Source organism: Vulpes lagopus, chromosome 4 (genome assembly GCF_018345385.1).
Source record: "Vulpes lagopus strain Blue_001 chromosome 4, ASM1834538v1, whole genome shotgun sequence".
Lineage (NCBI taxonomy): Eukaryota > Metazoa > Chordata > Mammalia > Carnivora > Canidae > Vulpes > Vulpes lagopus.
In genome coordinates this window covers 112,853,678-112,870,473 of record NC_054827.1, presented here as the reverse complement: position 1 = coordinate 112,870,473, position 16,796 = coordinate 112,853,678, and the positions used below count along the sequence as shown (strand labels likewise).

Here is a 16,796-nt window from a genome sequence, read left to right as displayed (position 1 = left end):
GAGGTTGGGATATATGTTCAGGGGACCCTGGCTCAAAAAAAACCATGACAGGGATCCCTGGGTGGCGCAGCGGTTTGGCGCCTGCCTTTGGCCCAGGGCGCGATCCTGGAGACCCGGGATCGAATCCTACGTCGGGCTCCCGGTGCATGGAGCCTGCTTCTCCCTCTGCCTGTGTCTCTGCCTCTCTATCTCTCTGTGACTATCATAAATAAATAAAAATTAAAAAAAAAAATTTGAAGTGTCTGAAGAAAAGAGCCGTCAAAATAGTGTTTGAAGAAAAGAGCCATCAAAATGGTCAACATAAAAATATTAAAAAAAAAAAAAAAAAAAAAACCATGACAACTGGCTGACCCCATGTCCTCTTCCTCCCTGCCCTCCTCTAGCTGGAAGGTGTTAGTAGCATTGCCCAAGGCTTCCCTGGATCAGCTAGAATTGTCTCTGCTGGGGGAGATGCTCAGCAACCCGGGCTCTGAGACAGACAACATCAGCTAGTGTGAGTGCAGGGGTCCAGAAACATCTGCCTTCCCTGGTTTGTTTCTGAGAGGTAAAGGGAAGAAGCTGATGGTGGGGGTCTCCTGAGAATGTCCCTGAAGATGAAGAGGCCTACAAGGAATCCACTGAGAGAGATCATTCAAGATGAATGACCAAGAGTGTAGGGTAGATATGCTGGGGCACTAGCTTTTCCAGATCACAGCTGAAATAGCTGGTTTTAAGTGACTAGTTGCTTCCTCACTGAGCATTCAGGGAATGGTGGCAGATAGGGTTGCTTAAAAAGAGAGGAGTTAATGCAGAACTTTTTCATCAGAAAAGACTAAACTTGAAACGTACTCTTTTAGTCTCTTGGATCTTCTTCTGGGAGCCCCTTACCTCCATATAAAACCTCTTCTCTCTTACCCTTATTTGTCATTTCTTACCCCAAACCCTTATAAGAAACATCAATCTTGACAAGTAGGCTGTGGGGCAGCTCCTCCCAGTGGGGCCCTAGGGAGTGGCCGCCTGTCTGTGACACTTACCCTCCGACCTGATGTCTTCTGTTGAGGGAGCTGGAGCTTCCAGCAGCCTGGGCCCAGTTGGAGCTAGGGGACTGATCCTACAGGCCTCCAGCTGAGGGCTTTCTGATGGACCTGCAGCTCTGCCTTGCAGCTTGAAGAGCTACGATGGCAGTCAACAAGGGCCCCACCTTGCCGGATGGAGACCTCCCTGTAAGTAGCTTGGGCCTATATGAGAAGTGGGGGGACCACTGAGCAGGGGAGGAAGGAACCGGAAAAGAGGTTCAGGGGACTCAGAACAAATTCTGTCTAGATTGTGTCCCTCTTTTGTTGACCATCATGTCTTCATTACTCTTGCCCTCAGTACCTTTGGTAGGGGGGCTCTTAGAGGATCAGGGGGAGTGCCTATGGAAAACTGAGCTCCTCAGAGGAAAAGAACAGAAATATTGGCTGAGAGGGTAAGGAGAGGAAGGGAGCTACTGCGTTTGGAGCGCTGATGCAAAGGCCCATGCTTTACTCACCCAGGCGGGATATAGATTCAAATGCCGAGCCACTGCCTTCTGTAATTCCAGGGTGTCGTGCGTGTTCTAGAATACGTGAATGGCACCTCTTTGAGTTATGTGGTGCGTGGCCTGAGGTGTATGTTGGAGGAGCATTGCTTCCGGGGTTTTGTGTGCAGCCTGGCTTTCACTGTGACTTGGAGCAGTCTGAGACTTTAAAGTGTACCTGATGCCTCCAGGCCAGGCCTCAGATTTAGGCACAGTTCAGGTAGTTGGTGAAACTTTAAAAACTGTGAACCTATATAACACCCATCTTGTCCCAAGTTAGGCTTTAGCTAGCGTTTGCACTCAGAATCACCATTAGGCTTTATATTAAATAATAGAGCAGGGACGCCTGGGGGGCTCAGTGGTTGGGCGTCTGCCTTTGGCTCAGGGCATGATCTCAGGGTCCCAGGATCGAGTCCCACATCAGGCCCCTTGCAGGGAACCTGCTTCTCCCTCTGCCTGTGTCTCTCTGTGTGTCTCTCATGAATAAATGAATGAAATCTTTGAAATCAATCAATCAATCATAGAGCACAGAAGCATAAAATGAACCAGTGCATAGTTAATCCAGCCTAACAGTGGGTGGTTTATTCCCTTCCCAGGACCTCTCTCTATGCCTCTTTGGCTTTGCCTACAACAACCCCAGAAGGCTCTGTCCAAATGTTAAAATATACTCTTATTTACAGTCATAATCTTTTTCTAGTTCAAATTTCAAACTTGGCTGCAAAATGAGAGTGAAAATATTGTAACCTGTTGTTACAAGTCTCCTTCATGGGTCTCTGAACTCAACCTACAAATGGAAGAGGCTAGGTCCTTGACCCTAGAGGACCTGTTCAAACTGCAGAGAGAGCTCCAGCGTCTGAGTCAGGACCCGGGGCACTTCCTCCTTTTTACTTTTCATGTGGAGAATCCTTAGCACTCTTGAGTGGACAGAAGACTATTAACACCCTACACTAGCTTCAACAGCCATTAATCCCATGGCCAATCTTTTGGCCCTTGAAGCACTTGAAGCACTTGAAACATAGTCTGAGTGCTCTATGTTTAAGAAAGGCAGCACTAAGCTGTAGCATATCCAGAGGGAACTACCAGACCAGGGCAGTAAGCTAAGTTAGGATCTTAAGCTAGTTAGCACCCGAGAGGGATCACTGAAGGCAGACATACTGCCTTCAAATATGTGGAAGGCCAGCCCATGCATGGTGAAATAGATTTGCTCATGAATGATGAAATCTATTTGCTCAGTGTTGCTCCAGAGGGCAGAGGGCAGAGCAGCGGGTGAGGGCGCTTTGCGCTCAGTGGTGCAGTCCAACAAGGGCCACAGGCCACTCTATGAGGTCCATCTAAGAAGGCATCTAAATACAAGCCTGCCCGAGAGACTACGGGAAGCCCTTTTGCTACAGAGGCTCCTGGAGGCCCAAACATCTGTGATTCTGTGCTGTTGGGCAGATCTAAACTTACCCCACCACCACCACCCCGGGTGCAGTCCTGATTGACTTATTCAGCCAGCGTCACTGTACAGGCTCTAGGCTAGACAGTGGGGACCCAGTGATGACAGTCTCCTGGGAGAGAGATGAGTACACACACAATCCCAGCACAGCACCATGTGAGGAATGTAGAGACGTGCCAGGGAAGGAGTGATGGCTGCTGATGTGAGCGTGGAGGGGTGGAGGCTTCAGAGCAGCAGAGGCTCCAGCTGTGTCTTGAGGGAGTGGCATTCTGCCAGATAGAAAGGAGTATGGGAGGGAAGGGGGAGCACGCACGGGCAGGCGAACAGCATCCGCAGGCTGAGAGGCAGTGTTCCAGCAGCTCCCCAGAGCCTGGACCGAGCCAGGAAAGTGGCAGGCTGGCTCTGGTTTTTCCTGTTGGCCATCCAGAAACCTTGGTGGCCTGCCCCCCCACCCAGGTCACTGGGACACAGGCTTGCCTCATCAGTGGGCTGCATGACCCAGGGCCACCTCCCCGAGAGGCAGGAGTGTGCAGGGGAGCACCATGATTGTCTTCCTTCCTTCTGGCACTAGGAGCAGGAAAACGTGTTGCAGCGGGTCCTGCAGCTGCCAGTGGTGAGCGGCACCTGTGAGTGCTTCCAGAAGACCTACACCAGCACCAAGGAAGCCTACCCACTAGTGGCCTCTGTATGCAATGCCTACGAGAAGGGCGTGCAGGGCGCCAGCAGCCTGGCGGCCTGGAGCATGGAGCCGGTGGTCCGCAGGCTGTCCACCCAGTGTGAGTCCTTGTGGCACTTGCAGGCCGCCATCCATCATTCTCTCACTGTCTGATAGCTTGCTTGTCTGTCTGCCAATATTTCTGTGCACCTTTTTGCCTGTCTGACTGCCTTTCTAACCACCTATATCCCGTTACATGATCTTATCTACAGATACAGGTGATACAGTTACAGATGGCTGTAGGTATAGGTATGGATGTAGACATACATCTCTCCTCATCTGTAGATCTGGCCATCTACAGCCCAGTCATCATTTTCCTGGGATGACAGTGACAGGCCAAAGAATTGGCAGGGGAAGGGAGCTGTGTGGGCAGTGGTGGGAGTGGGGCTCGTGGTAGAGCAGATATGCACTTTGGCCCCAAATCGGGCAGCAGCAGTAGGAACTAGCAGAGTCTGACACAGAAGCAGGGGCAGCAGAGACTAGGTCTGGCCCAGCAGAGCCTTGGGGTGGCAGAGTGGCTGGGGGATGGCTCAGAGGGGGATGGGAAGACCTCTGGGCCCAGCAGCAGAGAGGTAGCAGCCAGGGTCCTGTCCATCCAAGCCCTACTACCTGACCCAGCCCAATTCAAATTGTTCTGCCCCATTTGAAAATATGGTCTCCAAAGAAAGGCTCTTTTATTATTATTTTTATTAATTCCAGTACAGTTAACATATGGTGTTATGCTAATTTCAGGCATGCAATATAGTGATTCAGCAATTCATCATGCAGTGCTCATCATGACAAGTGCCTCCCTCTTGACAGGGCTGAGAGAAATTCCAGCAGCACCAGGAAATCTAGAACCTTCTATCATCCTGATTAGAGAACTATGGAATCTGAGGATTCCACCCTGGGCTAGCCTCCCTGCCTACAAACTCGTTAAATAATTTTTCTGGGTCTCATTTTGTCCAATCAGAAGATGGCCCATGTCATCTGGGCTCTTCTTTTGCTTGAGAATTTTGGGAAGAAAGGTAAGCTATCTGGAGAGAGAATATATGAAAAAAAATAGAGAACTAATCTCCATGTTCATGACTGCAAAGCTCTGTCTTCAGCAGCCCTTGGGCAGTAGCTCCTGGAAGCATCTGCATCCTCTGGCACTTGCTCCCCTCTCTGGGGGAGCTCCTTTCTCTTCCCTGTGACCCTGTTCCCATTTTTTATCATCTTACTCCTTGAGGGTAGAAGGAAGGACGTGGATAGTCTGGGGCCGGGGGCCGGCTGCAGCTCAGACCTGGTCACCCCTAGGACTAAGCAGTGCCGGCCCTACTCCCACAAAGCCCACCCAAGGGCCCTGCTGCCCTTCCTCTCACACCTTCACTCCCCTTGTCCTTCATGCCTACCCAGACCTTACCCAGAGAGGGGAGGGACCAGTATGTGCTGGTGAGTCACAGAGTCCCTGCTGCTTCCTCCTCACCCCAACCCTGCGAGGTAGGCACCACTAGTCCACATTTAACAAATGGGGAGCAGGTTGACACTTGCCCAGAGCTGCAGTCTGTGGGTGCATGCTCAGGGCTCTGAGATCTGCCTGACTCCAGAGCTCCTACACAGAGGGAAGACATGGGCCCAAGCTCTAGGAGTCATGGAGGATGGGGGCTAAAGGTGCCAGGAGAGGGGGGTGGAGCTCAGGTTCCAAGATGCTTTGGAGGCAGCAGGGCTGGGGGATTTTGAGGGCTCCGAGATGCCTTCTTTGGCACACTGCCAGGTCCTTACGGCTCACCCCACTGTGGCCCTTCACTTCTAGTCACAGCTGCCAATGAGCTGGCCTGCCGCGGCCTAGACCACCTGGAGGAAAAGATCCCAGCCCTCCAGTACCCTCCTGAGAAGGTGAGCCCCCTTCCCTGTCTCTAGTGTCTCTAGTGTGCCGGTACTCTGGGAGGGGAGGGCACAGGCCGACGACTACCAGCCTTTCATTTCAATGCAAGTGCCATCCAAGTTTGTGGGTGGCTGCCTGCCCCTAAGGCCACACAGTGGGCTTGTTCCTCTCCCTGTGGTGCCAAAGGAGGGCAGGCTTTCTGGAAAGCAGGAACAGCCTAGGGGCAAACTCAAACAGGGACTTGGGGTGGGTCCCACTGCTTCTGATGCCACCATTCCCCCTCCCCCATCCCAGGATACCCTGTGGGTCTGCCCTGGGCCACTTGGTAACTACAGTCACCTAAGATTGTGAGCTGTACTCATCAGATCTTGTGCAGTCCCGCGTCCTCAAAATCAACCCTTTATGGACCATGAGACTGAAAAAATCACTTTACCTAGCTATATATTCATTGGGCATCTAGTAACTAAGGGCCATATCAGGTGCTTTTGGGGAATTATTGACTCATCCCACAAACATTTACTGAGCCCTACCCTGTGCCAGGGGCCATGATGCGATTTATGGGGCCTTCCCAATTTAATCTTCTCTTTTCAACCCTCTGGGACAGAGTGAGTATCCTCATTTTACAGATGAGAACCAGTGATTTCTCCCTGGCCACACAGCCTCAAGCGGAGGCCACATGAGAGCAGGTGTGTTGGCTCAGAGGCCTGTGCTCTTCACATGTTTCCAGATGAAGGGCATCTTTGTCACAAAAGAGCTTCCAGATGAATAGGAGGGAAAGAGAAATTATTCCAATATGGAGCTGGTAGGAAGATCAGCCACATCTTTGAATCAGTCTAAATGAAGATGGGGATGTGTGTTCTGAAGGATGGACAGACAAGATATTCAAGGAATTTGAGAGTGAAGTTGCCTTATGTGCATGAGAATATCAAGGCTGGTGTCACCAGGGAGGTGGCCTTTGAGGGGTCAGTTAGCTAGGATCTTGACAGGCCGAGGTGGAGCATGAAGAAGCCAGAGATTCATGCCCAGGGACGACTGGAGCCCTTTCCCTTTAAAGCCCAGCTTAACCAAGGAGCCTGGATATTGGTGCCACTCCACTGGGCCTGTATTTTATTTTTTAAGTAAGCTCTGTGCCCAATGTAGGGCTTGAACTCATGACTCCGAGATCAAGGTTACATGCTCTACCAACTAAGTCAGCCAGATACTCCCCACCTCGGCCTTTAGGTGAGACCTTCCTGGAAGCTGGGCTCAGGGCTACCAGACTCACAGGCCTGACTCCCCTCCCCATTTCCCCCAGATTGCCTCTGAGCTGAAGGACACCATCTCTACTCGCCTTCGCAGTGCCAGGAATAGCATCAGTGTGCCCATCGCCAGCACTTCGGACAAGGTCCTAGGGGCCGCTCTGGCCAGCTGTGAGCTCGCCTGGGGGGTAGCCAAAGACACTGCTGAGTATGCTGCCAACACCCGGGCGGGTCGGCTGGCCTCTGGAGGGGCCGACTTGGCCCTGGGTGGTGTTGAGAAGGTGGTAGAGTTCCTCCTCCCTTCAGCCAAGGAAGACTCAGGTATCTACTGCTGGGGGGCTGGCAGACCTGCCCTGGGAAGGGAATTGACTGCCCACGCTGCCTGGGAATTAGCAAGAGGCAGCCAGGGCGCACCCGGCCACTACTCTGGAACAGGGAAGGCCCAGCAAGATTTCCAGATGGATCTATCCTAAGTTAGCCTCCTTTCTCCATTTGTAAGTGGGGAAAGTGAGTGACCCAAGTGGTGGACCTAGGGTGACCTCTTTCCAACCCTAGACACAGCCCAGCTCCTCCAGCCGCTCTCTCTCTGATCAGCTTTCCTTTCTTTCCCCCTAAATCTCACCCAGCCCCTGCTCCAGGACACCAGCAGACCCAGAAGCCCCCCAAAGCCAAGCCGAGCCTTGTGCACAGGGTTGGGGCCCTGGCCAACACCCTCTCTCGACACACCTTCCAGACCACAGCCCGGGCACTGAAGCAGGGCCAGGCCCTGGCCATGTGGATCCCAGGCGTGGCACCCCTGGTGAGTGTCTGCCCTGAGTTCTGGCTGACCCCCCCCAGTCTGCGTCTCTCCCATCCCTCCTCCAGCTTGGGCTGGGGCTTTTGGTCTAAGGACAAGAGGCCTTATGCGGACCAAAGGCCAGTCTTCTGGGCTTTAGGAGAAAGGACAGGATGTGAGCCAAGGGCAAGCCACCCACTTCAGTCTCTCTCCCTCTCCCTCTGAGTCCCACCCCCCAGCATTCATCCTGGCAAAGTGGCTTCTTGCTGTGGGCTCTCTCCCACCTATGAGGGAGCAGAGACCCCCAGCTGCTATCCAGGCACTGGGGAGTGTCACCTGTAAATAGGCAAGGCCCCAAACCCCTTCTCTTGGGGAGAGAGTGCTGGTGGGGCTGCATCCCTGACTGACCTCAGGTTTTAAAAATTTCTCTTCTAGAAGCATCTAATTTGCATCCTACTTGCACCTAAAGTAAAGCTGCCTTTTCTAGACCTGGGCAGGGCTAACCCCCCACCGTATCCCACTCCCCACTGTGTATTTTAGCAGATATAGACTGGATTTTTTTTTTCATAAGGACCTTTAAGTAAGAAACCAAGGCCAAAATAAAGGAAATAAAAATTGAAAATTAAAGCATAAAGGTCAGCAAACAAAACAACCTCTTCTCAGCCATCATTTGGGTGACAATTTTATTTATTTTTAAGATTTTATTTATTTGACTGAGAGCACAAGTGGGGTGTGTGGCAGGCAGACGGAGAGGGAGAAGCAGGCTCCCCACTGAGCAGAGAGCGCTATGTGGGGCTCCATCCCAGGACCCCAGGATCATGAGCTGAAGGCAGACACTTAACCAACTGAGCCACCGAGGCGCCCCTGGGTGACACTTTAAAAAGCATCATCAGGACTGACTCATTCACTCAAATGCTTGTTGAAAACCTACTAGGAGTCAGGTTCTGTGGCTCCAGTAGGGATACAGGAGTATCACTGTCCCCTGTGTTGGGGATCAGTTACCTACCAGTGGGGCTGCAACTAACCCTTGTCCCAGCCTTATGTGTAGTCAGGGGGCCTTCTGTACCATGCAACCTCAGGCACCCTATTCACATAGGACATAATGTTGTCCCCTGAAGTTCTATGGTGAAGACGCCCTGTTGGTAGAGCTCCATGGGGTGAGGAATGAGCCACGCTCTGCCTCAAGGGGACACTAGCCCACCTGCCCAGGTCTGTTTTCGCCCATGGGATACTGGAGTCCTCTTGATTTTTTTGCACTCTTTAAAGATCTCCAAGGAATATCTACTAAAGTTTAACATACCTACCCTCCAAGACTCAGCAATTCAACCCAACAGAAATGAGAGCTTCTGTCCCCCAAAAGACAGGTCAATATGTTCCTATCAGTCTTTATCCTTCACCAAGAACTGAAAACAACACAGATGTCCACCAACAGCAGAGTGGGTGAATTGTGGTAGATATACATGATATATGACCCAGAAGTGAAAAAGAAGGGGCTATTTAGAGGCACAATATCACAGATGAGTCTCACAACATCATGTTGAACAAAAGAAGCTTCTCATGAAAGGAGACACATCGCAATAGTCCATTTATATGGATTTCAGAAACAGGCAAAACCAGTGCATGGTGGCAGAGGTCAACATGTGGTCCCTCTTGGAGGGGGTTACTGACTGGGAGGGGGGCAACCACATGGCAGATTTTGGGGGTGTTGAAAATCACCTATATCTTGTCCTGTGGTAGTTACAGAAGTGTGTGCTTCTAAAAGTTCACAGAGCTACCCACTAATGATGTGTGTGCTCTAGGTATGCAAGTTATCACTTGAGGACAGGTTTTATTATTTTTTAAATATATTTTTTAAGGATTTTATTTATCCATGAGAGACAGAGAGGCAGAGACACAAGCAGAGAGAGAGAGAAGCAGGCTCCATGCAGGGAGCCTGATGTGGGACTCGATCTCGGGACTCCAGGATCACGCCCTGGGCCAAAGGCAGGCGCTAAACCGCTGAGCCACCCAGGCATCCCTCGATAGGTTTCAGACACAGCCTGCTGGGGCCAGGCCCTGGGGGTGAGGGAATTTGCCCTCTGGAGCTGCTCAGCCCCCGGCAGGCGCCGTGAAGCCAACAGCCTGTCTGGCCTTCTCCCCACCACCCCCAGAGCAGTCTGGCCCAGTGGGGCGCATCGGTAGCCATGCAGGTGGTGCCCCGGCGGCAGAGTGAGGTGCGGGTGCCCTGGCTGCACAACCTCACTGCCTCCCAGGAGGAGGATCACAATGACCAGACGGACACCGAGGGAGAGGAGACAGAGGAGGAGGAATCAGACACCGAGGAGAACAAGCTCAGTGAGGTAAGGGAGCAAGTAGAAGCCCAGTGGGGAGGTGGCCACCTCGAGGTCCCACAGGCCACTGAGGGGATGTGAAGCAGAGGCAATAGATGAAACAAGTCTCTGCCCCCAGGCCCAGAGACATCGTGCAGGCCTGCTGCGCTGTTCACTGTTCTCTCAGCAGACCCTCCCAGCAGCCTCACAAAGTAGGCAGGGCAGAGACTGTCTTTCCCATTTTGCAGATGAAGAAGCAGGTCCAGAGAGGGGAAGTGACCGCCCAAGGCCACACAGCTGGAAGAAATTGGCAGACAGTTTTTTTTTGATTAGGTGTCCAAGTTCTTTCCCTCCACTCCGGGAGGTGGGGGGAGGTGGAGGGATCAGGGCCATGGGTGGGGCTGCAGGAGGTGCTGACCTAGCTCTGGCCCCCAGGTAGCAGCCCTGCCCAGCCCACAAGGCCTCCTGGGCAGTGTGGCCCACACGCTGCAGAAGGCCGTCCAGAGCACCATCTCAGCCGTGACATGGGCACCTGCGGCCGTGCTGGGCTCAGCAGCGAGGATGCTACACCTCGCCCCAGCCCGTGCTGTCTCCTCCACCAAAGGGAGGGCCATGTCCCTGTCAGACGCCCTGAAGGGCGTCACTGACAACGTGGTGGACACAGTCGTGCACTATGTCCCGGTGAGTCCCACCCCAGGGTCCGGGGAAGGACAGGTAAAGCAGATTTGACTGAAGGGGCTGCAGCAGTCCTGCCTTCCCCAAACTCCTTGGCGGGCTCCGGTCCTCAGAGCTTCAGAAACATTTTTGACAAACTGCACCCTTGACGAAGTGGGCCCTTTGCTAGCCTGGCAGAGAGTGTAGAGACCCTGGCCCTGGCCTGAGACCTTTCCCCCACCTCCTCCCTTCTGACCCTCAGTCTGGGGGTTCCCAGTGGCCCAGCCATCCCCCCCAGGGGGTTTGCATGCTGCTCCCTGCTGCCCATCTCGATAGTATCACCTATAACCAACAGGAAAAACCCAAGAGACACCAATACTGTCTCTTTTGGGGGCCCCCAGGCCCCTTCCCAGAGCAAGTTTTGGGTTGTGCAGGCTCCAGGGGGACCAGGGACACACCAGACCCCTCAGAGCAAGGGTTGGGGGCAGAAATTACTCAACACTTCCAGAAGCATGCAGGGGTCTTGGCTGCCAGCCTGTTCACCTTGGGCTCCCAACAGGGCCCGGCATGGGCCCCCTGACCCAGACAGGGACAGGGTGTGGGCTGTGCTTAGGCCCAAGGGGGTGGGGCTGTGTGGGAAAGCCGCTGGCCTTCCAGGAGGGAGACCCGAGGGGTCCAGACACTCTGGGAGGGGGGCTGCCGGCCTCGCCTTAGGGCTCTGGACCGCGGAGACCACCGGAGAGGGCAAGCCGTCCCGGTCGCCCCCGCCCCCGCCCCCGTCCCACCCCAGGCGGTGCGCTCCGGAGGGCCGCTCCCGGGAGGCGCGCGCGCGACGGTCCCTGAGAAAGGCGGGCGGGAGGCGCGGGGACGGGGTGCAGGCCGGGGACCCTGACGCGGCCGCCGCGCCCTCAGCTCCCCAGGCTGTCGCTGATGGAGCCCGAGAGCGAATTCCGGGACATCGAGGAGGCCGGGCGCCGGGAGGCGGAGCGCAGGGCGTCTGGGGCGCCGGAGCCCACGCCGCGCGCCCCGCAGCCCCGCGGCGGCCCGCGGCCCGCGCGCAGCCCCGGGGCGCCCCCCGGCCCGGGACCCGAGGACAGGCTGGACGCGCCCGCCGCGCCGCGCCCCGCCTTCCCGGCGGCGGCCCGCGAGAAGCCCACGCGCAGGGTCAGCGACAGCTTCTTCCGGCCGAGCGTCATGGAGCCCATCCTGGGCCGCGCGCAGTACAGCCAGCTGCGCAAGAAGAGCTGAGCCCCGCGCCGCCGCGCCCCCGCGCCCCCGCGCCCCCGCGCCCGGAGCCCGGAGCCCGGAGCCCGAGCCTCGGTCCCGCCGCGCTGCCGAGGCGCGCGTCGTCCTGGCCCCGCTTTCGGGCTTCGCGGTCACAACCTGTTAAGCATCCGAGCAGCAGCTTGCTTTGACTCTGCGCTTGGCGGCTTTTTGTTTTGTTTTGTTCTGTTTTTTAAACGAAGGGATTACTTGTCTGACTTGATCTCTCACCTCTTTAACCAAAGTTGTGGCCAAATGACACTTGACAATTTCCAAAATTAAGCAGGAGTCTCTGACATGTGTTTAAAGGCCTGAGCTCGGGGGTTCCTCTGAGTACCCAGGCTCCTACTTCGAAGGGAGCGTCAATTAGGCGCAAAAGCGGTTGTATGTTTCCCCTCCCCCCTTACTGAGTACGCGGGACTCCGCAGGGTGAGCCCCGGCCTGTGCTCTGTAGCGCCACCTCCTGGCTCACGGCCACACTGCCACTTGCATCCTGCCCGCCTTGCCGCCGTACATTCATTCACTCATCCACCGCCCTTTGAAGGCGGGCGCCCCCCGCTGCCGGGGGACGGCAAACGGCGACTACATAGACCATACGTGTGGACGCTAGTAGCCACAATTCATTCCAAGCCCTATTTCTGAAAATGTCAATATTTGGTAAATCTAGGGAATGCGTATATATATTTTAATTCAAATATTGCAAAAGGGTGTGTGTCCTCTCTGACCCATTCCCCTTCACAAAAACCACCGCGCTGCCAGTCTCTGGTGTATCCTGCAGGTCCAGGCAGTGCATGTGAAACCCATGTGCGGAGCCCCGTCCCCCCACCCCCCCGTTTTGCCCACACAGCTGCGGGATGATATCCTGCTTTCTTGATTGAACTATTTTTTAATGAAAATTTTATTTATTTATTCATGAGAGACACACAGAGAGAGACAGAGACACAGTCAGAGGGAAAAGCAGGCTCCGTGCAGGGAGCCTGATGTGGGACTGGATCCCGGGACTCCAGGATCATGCTCTGGGCTGAAGGCAGGCACTAACCTCTGAGCCACCCAGGATCCCTAAAGAAAATCTTTAAAAAAACACAAAAAACAAATCAAGAGTCAGTGGCTCAACTGAGCCACCCAGACATCTCTGGAATCAGCTACTTTTAATAGGGAGCAGTTATAAAGCCCACAGTTTGAACCCTGGGGTATGCATATCTGATTGTTCCACATGCATATTGGTGATAGACAAAACAAAACAAAACAAAACAAAACAAAAAACATTGCACAATCACTACTAATAAGAGCGAGAAAAAAAAGGTATTTCTCTCCAAAGTTATGAATTCACATTGATGGTTCCAGTGAACTCTAAGGTCACAAAATTCTCTCAAAATTTTACTGTAACAAAAAAGTTTTATTTTTTTCTTAAAGCTTAATAACTGTAATTGTAATCGTAATTGCACTTCCTTCTCTTAAATAATGAGGTTTCGCCAATCATTGTCGACTTTTGTTACATTTACAAGCATGAGGACTCAAGTTTCATTTCCAGCCTTTTCACATATAGAGACTAAAGGAATTGTTTTGACCATTATGGTACCAGGCTTCTCTATATCATTCCAGCTCAGGACCCCAGCTGCTTTAGAATATTTGGGACCAACAATGTAATTCTACAGCATGTCAGAGAACACTGGGATTGCATCTACATTTCCCAAATGTGTGAATTTTTAGTTTCTTCCTAATTGAATTATTTTTTTCTCTAATTGCATTTTATATCACAGAAGTGATGCAGCTTCTGGCAGCTTCTGACAGATAGATGGTTGGTATCTGAGTGAGGATCCTTCATGCATGTGAATAGTTGACCAGCCTCTCTTATCTTTGAAAATTCTAGGATGTGGTTGTGGATGACCTTCTGTCTTAGAGTTCTCCAGAGAAACAGATCCAATCGACAGTATATAAATATACATCCATAGGAGGTGTATATATGCAGAGAGATTCATTACCAGGAATTAACTTACACAGTTATGGAGACTGGCAAGTCCTCAGAGCTATAGGGTGAGTCAGCAAGCTGGAGACCCAGGAGAGCCAGAGATGGAGTTCCAGTACAGTCCAGTCTAAAGTCTGGCAGGCTCGGGATCCCTGGGTGGCGCAGCGGTTTGGCGCCTGCCTTTGGCCCAGGGCGCGATCCTGGAGACCCGGGATCGAATCCCACGTCGGGCTCCCGGTGCATGGAGCCTGCTTCTCCCTCTGCCTGTGTCTCTGCCTCTCTCTCTATCTCTCTGTGACTATCATAAATAAATAAAAATTAAAAAAAAAAAAAAGTCTGGCAGGCTCAAGACCCAGGAAAAGCCAATATTCAATTTGAGTCTGAAGGTGGGATAAAAGCTGAAGTCTTGGTTCAAGGAAGGCAGGAAAACTCTTATTTGGGGCAGGATCAGCCTTTTGGTTCTGTTCAGGCCTTCACCTGATTGGATGAGGCCCACCCACAATGGGGAAGCTGATCTGCTTTACTCCAAATTCACCAATTTACATGTTAATCTTACCCAAAAACACCCTCACAGAAACACCCAAAGTAATGTTTGACCAAATATCTGAGCAGCCCAGGGCCCAGTCAAGTGAATACATAAAATAAACCATCACTTTTCCCAATACAGGCTGACCCATTTTATGTGCATATTTTAAGCCAGCATAGTCATTCTGCTTTTTTGCCAGTGGTGATTTCCTGGGGGGCAGCCCTAAGTCCTAAAAGGATATGAGGGAAAGCCACTCTTAGGGCTCCTAAGAAATTTCTTTTAATCCGAAGAATGCCACATGATATTTCTTTTAATCCGAAGAATGCTCTCTTCCTCCTCTGAATCTTCTATGGTTGAAGGTGATGGCCAGAGAAATAGACAAGCCAGGTCCTCTATCACATTGCCACTTATTCAACCTGCCCCAGAGCCACCTCCCTCTTGTCTTTCAGCTGAGAGAACAAATGGTCTTTTTGTTCAAGCCACTTCAAGTTGTGGTTTGTGTTGGTTGAAGCTGAAGGCTTCCCACTATAGATCCATCCAAAGAGACTTGGCAATTTCTACAGTCTTTAATGATACTGCCTGTGATGACAGGCAATCTTCTGTATACATAATAAATGAAATTTTGCTACTACATCACAGTTCAATTTTTCTACTGACATTTAAAATGACAAATTTGTTTCTAGATTTTAATTAAAATTCAACCATGCATGGTGCTCCCAATGCAACCAGTCCATCAGAGGTCACAGAGAAGACACCATCTCCTTGAAGTGGCTTGTGGACATCCCCTCTCACCTCTCCTGGTGCCACATTTCCCTTGGCAATGACCACAAGATGCAACTTAATTTCACAAATGTTACAATGTGGGAAAATGCAAGTCTCAGAACTGAGCAAGCATGTTTTTGATGTGGGGAGATAGACATTTCTACTAGGCTTTTTGGGTGGGGAGGGTCAGGACGGAGAGTGCAAAGCAGAGGTGACTGAAGACAAGATTCTGAGCTGAGGACAGGATGGCCTGGTATCCGGATGGGGGACTTGACTTCTAAAGGCATAAGATGTCATCAAAGGGATGCTTTTTCTTCTTCTTTTATAAAGACTTTATTTATTTGAGAAAGAGAGAGAGATAGAGAAAAGCACAAGCAGGGAGAGGGGCAGAGGGAGAAGCAGACTCCCCGCTGAGCATGGAGCCTAATGCAGGGCCCATCCCAGGCCCCTAGGATCATGACCTGAGCCGAAGGCAGATACTTAACTGACACCCAGGTGGTCTAAGTGGATGCTTCCTTCCTTCCTTTCCAGATACATCCTATGTGGCACTCTATCACTTTGTGCCTACAATACAAAAACATGAGCCACAGTGATCCATATCCATATTTCTGCTAATGCAAAAAGGTTTTCCTTCCTTTCTTCTATAACTTTTACTGAAAACCTCTATGGAGTGATGGTGCTTGGCTGTGGGCCAAGGGAAAGAGACATGGGGTAAATAAATAGTGCACTCTCCTTTCAAGGACTTCTCAGTTTAGCAGGTAAAATGGGCAAGTAATAATATGTGTATAATATGCATGTGTAACACACATGCAAGTGCTTGTGTATGGTAGGGCTGTAGTCTGAATGTTCGTCTCCCCCTGCAAGTTCGCACATTGAAATCCTAACCCTCAAGGTGATGATACTGAAGATGGGGCCTTTGGGAGGTGATTAGGTCGTGACAGTGGAGCCCTTGTGGAAGGGGTCAGTGTCCTTATAGAAGAGACCTCAGGGAGCTAGGCTGTCTCTACCACATGAGCACGCTGTGGCCTGGGCCCTCTAGGGACACCCAAGAAGTGGGGCCTCATCTGACACTGAATCTTCCACGGCTGTGATCGTGGACTCCCCAGCCCTCAAAACTGAGAAATAAATGTTTGCTGTTTATAAGCTGCCCAGTCTGGGCATTTGATATTTTATTATATCAGCCTGAATGGACTAAGATACATAGAGAATAAGAGTTGGAAGGGTACCCTCCAAGACACTGAGTATTCTTATTTGTCTCCTTCATACTTCATGCTTATTATTATTATTATTTTAAATTGGCCTGTGTTGCAAGGACAGGAAGGATATCAGTGAAGAGGCTCTGCAGTGGCCCAGATGAGAGGTAGTGATGATTTGGGTGGCCAGGGTGTAGAGGAGAAAGCTTTGCCTGGACTGGAAGCTACGGAGGAGAGGAAAGTCAGGGCTCCTTGGCAGAAAGGATGAGAGGAGGAGACAAGGATGGCTGGAGTGCTGGGGTAGATGGTGGGAGGCAGTCCCTTGGTCAGCACCTTTCCTGGGTAGATTCAGAATGAACACCTCAGCAAGGGTCCCACTAGCTGTTCCACCCAGAGTAACTTCCCAAACTGGAGAGGTTGGCTGAGAACTCTCCAAAAACCTCACCTCCCAGCGGCCTCTTTCCCGGGCACTGTGACACTGTGGCATCCAGGAACCTGAGGCTGGGTGGCCGTGCAGTCTACCAATGGACAGGTGGTTCCTCTGCTCACTCTAAACTGGGGGCTTCCAAGCCAG

General features: G+C 52.0%; 1 protein-coding gene across 5 annotated transcripts; it reads left to right on the top strand.

The window, feature by feature from the left end:
• Window positions 1–406: 406 nt before the first annotated feature.
• Window positions 407–12,652, top strand: PLIN1 (perilipin 1). 5 transcript variants are annotated; one of them, XM_041751004.1, is made up of 9 exons: window positions 407–493; window positions 1,144–1,202; window positions 3,547–3,751; window positions 5,465–5,547; window positions 6,831–7,095; window positions 7,401–7,573; window positions 9,700–9,888; window positions 10,294–10,539; window positions 11,425–12,652. In XM_041751004.1, the coding sequence occupies exons 2-9, from the start codon at window positions 1,158–1,160 to the stop codon at window positions 11,758–11,760; spliced, it is 1,542 nt and encodes a 513-aa protein (XP_041606938.1). In that variant the 5' UTR covers window positions 407–493; window positions 1,144–1,157; the 3' UTR covers window positions 11,761–12,652. The 5 variants fall into 5 exon arrangements, with proteins under 5 accessions (XP_041606938.1, XP_041606940.1, XP_041606941.1 ...); XM_041751006.1 differs by lacking the exon at window positions 407–493 and adding an exon at window positions 496–544; XM_041751007.1 differs by lacking the exon at window positions 407–493 and adding an exon at window positions 639–657.
• Window positions 12,653–16,796: the final 4,144 nt, after the last annotated feature.

What these genes read in the sequence shown, in the direction of transcription:
- PLIN1 (XM_041751004.1), top strand. Translation starts at nt 1,158, where the DNA reads ATGGCAGTCAACAAGGGCCCCACCTTGCCGGATGGAGACCTCCCT. An exon ending in CCGCAGGCTGTCCACCCAGT is followed by an intron (nt 3,752 to 5,464) that starts GTGAGTCCTTGT and finishes CTTCACTTCTAG; the next exon opens with TCACAGCTGCCAATGAGCTG. An exon ending in AGGAGAACAAGCTCAGTGAG is followed by an intron (nt 9,889 to 10,293) that starts GTAAGGGAGCAA and finishes TCTGGCCCCCAG; the next exon opens with GTAGCAGCCCTGCCCAGCCC.